Source organism: Nelumbo nucifera, chromosome 4, assembly GCF_055504915.1.
Source record: "Nelumbo nucifera cultivar China Antique chromosome 4, China Antique-T2T, whole genome shotgun sequence".
In the NCBI taxonomy this organism is placed as follows: domain Eukaryota; kingdom Viridiplantae; phylum Streptophyta; class Magnoliopsida; order Proteales; family Nelumbonaceae; genus Nelumbo; species Nelumbo nucifera.
This window is the reverse complement of record NC_142652.1, coordinates 7,347,073-7,353,072: the sequence shown is the minus strand read 5'-3', so window position 1 is coordinate 7,353,072 and position 6,000 is coordinate 7,347,073. Positions and strand designations below refer to the sequence as shown.

General features: G+C 39.2%; 1 protein-coding gene across 1 annotated transcript in view; it reads right to left on the bottom strand.

Moving 5' to 3' along the window:
- Positions 1-1,937: 1,937 nt before the first annotated feature.
- Positions 1,938-6,000, bottom strand: part of GSL8 (glucan synthase-like 8) — a 110,962-nt gene continuing 106,899 nt past the window's right edge. Inside the window, exons 47-51 of the mRNA XM_010250479.3 lie at positions 5,413-5,515; positions 4,778-4,897; positions 3,260-3,310; positions 2,949-3,131; positions 1,938-2,308 (exon numbers count right to left, since the gene is read on the bottom strand). Of these exons, the coding sequence (XP_010248781.1) occupies positions 2,072-2,308; positions 2,949-3,131; positions 3,260-3,310; positions 4,778-4,897; positions 5,413-5,515 (694 nt within the window). The 3' untranslated portion in view covers positions 1,938-2,071. The remainder of the gene's footprint in view (positions 2,309-2,948; positions 3,132-3,259; positions 3,311-4,777; positions 4,898-5,412; positions 5,516-6,000) is intronic.

The window sequence follows — 6,000 nt, the reverse complement described above, 5'->3', positions numbered from 1 at the left end:
CTATTGTTTTCCCTTAATAGGGAATGGGGATGGCATTCCCAAGTGAGGGAGCACACTTGTGTAAAACGAATGGAGGTTTTTTCACTTATGTTTCTCATTCAGCCGGAAGTTGCAGCAGCATCGTGAGAGACGTTTGAAATTTTTGCTGTTCTCTTCGCTGGTTGGAAATGAAACCATTGGCTACCGTTTCTGATGACTGGTTTCAGCCGGAAGTTGAAGCAGCACCGCAAAAGATGTTTGGAATTTTTGCTGCTCTTTTCACCAATTGGCAACGAAACCATTGGCTACTGTTTCCGATTTCCCCTCTCTCGGAAAAGCTTTCAGCTAGAAGTTGCAGCAGCACCGTGAGAGACGTTTGGAATTTTTGCTGCTCTCTTCGCCGGTTGGAAATGAAACCATTGGCTACTGTTTCCAATTTCCCCTCTCTAGGCAAAGCTTACTACCGTTTCCGATAACTGGTTTCAGCCAGAAGTTGCAGCAGCACCATCTTTGCTTCATCCCAATCCACCTCTTTACCTTTGCCGATGACTGCCTGCCAACTGGTTTGGCCGGGTCGGTTCCACCAGCGACACAGATGGCACCGCTTACAGGGGGTTTGGGCGCATGATTCCACCGATGATTGCCTGCCAACTGGTTTCGGCCAGGCCAGTTCCACCAGCGACACATGTGCCATTGCTTGCAGGGGGGTTTGGGCACATGATGCGTTTGATGCAACCGGGGAGTCTTTGTCACAAAACAAAGTACAAGAGGGTCTTTGTCACAGACGCCATTGTACAGAGGGGTCTTTCTAATTTACTCTAAAAAAATACAAAATAAACAGAATTTGACCATCCATAAAAGAGTAAAAGACTACAAATTTAAAAACCAATCTTTTGTATTCACCGATTTCTGTATGGAATCTTGACTGGTGAAATTCACAAAACTGCTCCGACAACTATACTAGAGAAGAATCCAAACAACCTCAACTATAAACCAAGCAAAATGCGCGACTCCAAGTCAAAACCATTGGTCTCTACATTCCTCTCAAGTTTTAGATTGTTTCTATGGAGGCTAGTTACAAATTTAATTTATAATATGGTCAGATTGGCAGACTGGTAGCAATTGACAGGATTTGCTTTTTATGTAGGGTCGAGTAAGAAATGGTTTTACACTTGTTTTGTTCTTGTCCTTTGCTAAGGTTATTTTGGTTGCCTCCCCGTTGGAGTGCGTTGTCATGAGGCCTAAATTGGATCTGTTGCTTTCTTGTTAGCTTTATTGATTCAACCTCAACAAGAAACCGGTCACCTGAACAGTTCTATTTGATCCCAAAACAGCTTTTTGGGCAAATCCTATTGATTTGGGCAACATATCGCTTACTCGGATGATCAAACCATTGACTCATTGGTCCAGACAACAGTTTTTGATCATTTTTTGCTTTTTGTTCTAATTTTTTGTCAGAATGGATCGTCCATTTGGACCGGACAGTTGGACCATTTGACCTGGAAACTGGACCCAGAACGGTTCCCCGTCTGGTCTGATTTTAAAAACCTTGGTTTTTATTGCAACTAAATCATTCATTATGGATGCAAGTTGTAGATGGAAGCATTTTGAAAGTGTAGCAGTTGCAGAACTATTAGCCCTGAATATGGCGTTGGATTTTGCCAAAGAGTATTAGCTTGTTTTGATTTTGTCACATGCTAAGGTTGATACAGACTTTTTGGAATATGGCTCTCCATCTTTCTCTTGGGACACTAATGGTTGGGTAGATAATATTAGGACTCTCAAATTGTCTCTTAATTATTTTTAGTTATGCACCGGGTCCTTAAAGAGGGCTGCGCATAAGCTGGCTTAGTTGACTAAATTTTTTGTGGATTCTGTTTGACGAAACAGCTCTCCTGTTTGTTTAGAGCCTTTTATTTCTTTGTTCCGTTAATTAATGATATTTTACGCATAAAACAGAAGAAAAAGAAAACTTGCAACTTTGCAAATAAGGTACACGGGATATTATAACGAGTAAAGGATTCAAATTACATACTATTTAACTGAAGATAGGATTCCTGCATCTCTTTAGACTGGGCAAAAAGAATGATTATCAAAATTGAGTGTTGGCTTTGTTTCCAGCAAGGATGAGAGATATCTCCAGTCCTCGGCTGAATGCTTGGTTAAAGAGAAGGCGTGACTGGAAGGTGGATACAAATGGGAACCATGACAAAAACGCCACTGGAGCAAATATGAGCACGCCCATTCCAGCATCATAATATCGGGCAAACTCACGAACTGAGTCCCATAACCCCAAAGTCCTCGCAATGTTTTTCCATGTAATTCCCAGCTGCATAGAACAGAAAGTTAAATAGTTAAACAAACAAGACTGCTTGCATCGGCTGAGCAGGTTATTTGCATGATAAAGAGGGAAAGGGTATCCAATTTGGACAGACAATTATGTCTTTCCTCGGAGGTAATTACCAAGGAGCAAATGGAAGCAGTGCACACCAAATGAGTAAAAAAGGTTGTCAAGATTACAATGAATGAGGGGAAGAAGAAGCAAACAGTAACAATACACGCGCGTGCACACACACACAAGTAGGAAGAATGCAGTAGGAAAGCAATATCTAGGTCAAAATCAGTATCCTTATGGCCACACCATTAATTTACTCACTTTTAGAATTACCATTGTGTTGATTTTGGTCTAGTGATATCTCTTGGGTACAGTGGTTAAAAAGGTGTGCTTGGGACACATAGGCAAGGGGCATTTCAAGGGGTGTGCCTTGCCTAGGCACAAGTGCAGCCCCCTTGCAAAGGCTTGCGTCTTGTGCTTTTAAAACACTGCTTAGGTGTGACCAATTGAATGCTAAGACTCAATCATTCCTGTATGCCACATGTACTGCAGTGCAGGGGCAGTTGGTCATCTACAGTATCATAATATAGCCAAAACGAACATGGGCCGAACTCCATGGAGACCATTTACTTACGCATAGAATAGCCCAACCGGTAGAAATAAATGCTAGTATGCTGGCAAAAATGTCTGGAATTGACAGATCAGTGAATGCAACAACAAGACAAAGGGCTGCAAGAAGGCCCAAGGATGTGACTCCCTGTATAAATCGCATAACTAGCTGGAAGTTGGAAGACTTTTTTGGGCTGAAGGTGAATATCTGCACAGAAGTAGAGCATGTATGCTCATAAACCATCAGTTTTACAGGTTAAATCTTAGCAAAAATAAATTCAAAGACAAATGTTTTGGAGGCTGAAAACGAAAAACTTAAGCAAGTGGAGTACAAACCTTGAATATCATGGCAATGCCAACAAGAACAACCCAGGAGAACCCGTAAATCTGGAGAGGGGCAATTATCATTTTAAGGAGAAATGCAACAATTAAAGTATAGGTAAACTGTATGCCATTATTAGGTATTCTTATACCAGATTTTACCATAGCATCATATTCAAATCTAAACCCAACAATGTTATTTAACCCTTCTTCTGATATTTGGAAAACATGAAAAAAACTTTCACAATGATAGAAATGGGACTGCTTTCATTATTTGGGACAAGGTTCTAAATATCGATACGCCCGATATGCCGGTAGGGGCGTATCGGTACTGTTTTTTTTTTAAATTTTTTTTTGAACTTTTTTTTTTTTTTTTCAAATCCAGTTCAGGGGGCCGGTTTAAGGTTCCTCCACCCCCTGAACTGGTCAAAACCCCAATACACCCTCTGTAGGGGCATATCGGGGTGCTCCCGATACAATACGTATTGGCCGATATGTGTCGATTTTTTGAACCTTGATTTGGGACAATCAGACTCAAATAATTATGATGAAGAGACAGCAGAACTCATTTAATTTCATACATTTTTTTTAAGTGTGGACCAATCAGACTCCCCTTGGTTGAAGATGGAAATCAGAATTCATCATCGAGGATTTGAAAATGTGGACATTGACTTGATAATATCATAATTAGTATAATTGGTTTAAACAATGCTAACTCAGTCTTGTCAGTAGGACCAGAAAATTAAAAAAAAAAAGGCTGGAGAAGAGCAGCAGTGTGGTTAGCTCTCAAACTTTATAATCTTGATGATTCTCATTTATTTATAATTATCTAATGTGGATTAGATTTTAGTGATTCTCTGCTCAGTTACCAACAGACAAATCAGAAATGGCTGCAGCATCCCTGGTTCATAAAATAGAAGAAAGCATCCGTATTCTTTCTTCTTAGCCCAGGCAAAGTGAAAATTGGTAGCACAGTAAACATAAACAAATTTCCGTGGTCAATCCTGGAGAAGAAACTTAATGCATCTGTAATATCTATCCAATAAAGATTTTAATTCGTTTATAATTTATGAATCCCACAATACTGTAAGTTACTCATGCAGACATACAAACTAGAAAATTGAACCCGGTTTCATGCAATATAATTTGTATAAATAAAAGAACACATAAATATCACAATGAAGCAGTCAATGCATTTGAGCCTAAGGTCCACAGAGTAGTAAAAGTCAAAATATGCATGCCTAGAGATAGCAACATCAGCAAATAAAATGCAAACAGTCTGGTAAAAAAGGCAATTAATCAAAGTCCATCGCAGCCATCTGGAGTCTAGGGATGGGGTAGACTAGATATGAACCTTAACCTTTTTTTTGCACAAAGTGGCCACTCAACTCAAATATGTGTTCTCATGCTTGTTAGCCTGAGACTTTACCATAATACCAAGCAATGGCCCCTATGCATATATACTCTGGTCTCTGAGTAAAATACGGAACATATACATCTTTCATAATAAAGTTATAGTTGCAGGAAGAATACCGCCAGTGAAGTATCTTTTCCAGTGAGATGTAGTTTGTAGACTATGCCATATTGAAATATGAAAAATCTCAAGCTTAATATTGTTTCCAAGATACGGCCTCTCAATGTTTGGATATGCACCTGCAGATGGAATAAAAGAAATTGTTTAAATTGCATGATGCCACACAAGTCCTAGATAATGCTTAAGGCCTTACGTAACATGTACTTGACATTATGCTCAGTAAAAGAATAGTATTGGTAATAAGAAAGCTTAAGAAGCTTATGAATACAGTAGATTGAGTTTTTAGTCAGAAAGGTTACTTATCGTCGTCTGTAAACCACTAATTTCAAATAAATAGAAGATATTTCTGTACAAACATATCATTTTCTGATTGGTGTTCAAGCTTCCATATTGTAAAGATGCAATGCAAGGAGCTGCAAGGTGCCAACCAGCTGGTTGGTAAGGTCTCCTGCTGGGTGCCCTTCAGAAGATATCAAAAAAGGAGAAGATACAGCTCTAACGCACAAATGAGAATTAAAAAAGAAACCAAAATGGCATAGTAATAGGAATTTTTCTACATGGACCAATGAAAAACCATGTACAACTGTATCCTTATGTTTAGAATGGAAACATGGAAGCAGCAGTCTCTAAGTACCTGTTCTTCATCCCACCAAGATTCCCAGCTATCTTCTCCTATCACCCCAACTCCACCTCTATACAGAAGCCAATTGGTCCAATCATCAAAGTCCTCCACAGTCCTGTATTCCACATAAAATGTTCTTTTATTTGAGAAAAAATAAGGCAACAATATTGTATAGAGTGTTGGGCAGTCAAGAAACAATGTGTTGAAAAAAATGAGTGTAGCAGGCGAAGGAAAACTAGAAAGGAAAGGACAGGGTTGCAGATGCAGTCATTCAAAGGAACCTAGGAGTAACTCCAATAGGTGATAAAATGAGAGAAAGTAGACTAAGATGGTTTGGTCATGTCAGAGAAGACCATCTACAGCACCCATAAGTTACTGTTACAAGTTGAAGAGGCTAGAAGAGCAAGGCACAGACTGAAAAGGGAATTGATTGAAATAGTAAGATTTAAGTGGTCATAAATTAACAATGGATATGGCACTGAACAGAAAAGAATGGAAAAACAGGATTCATGTAGCTAACCCCATATAGTTAGGATAAGTCTTAAATGATGATGATCTGAGAAGAGAAGCACAAAACTTCTGTATGCAGAATGGTTTCAA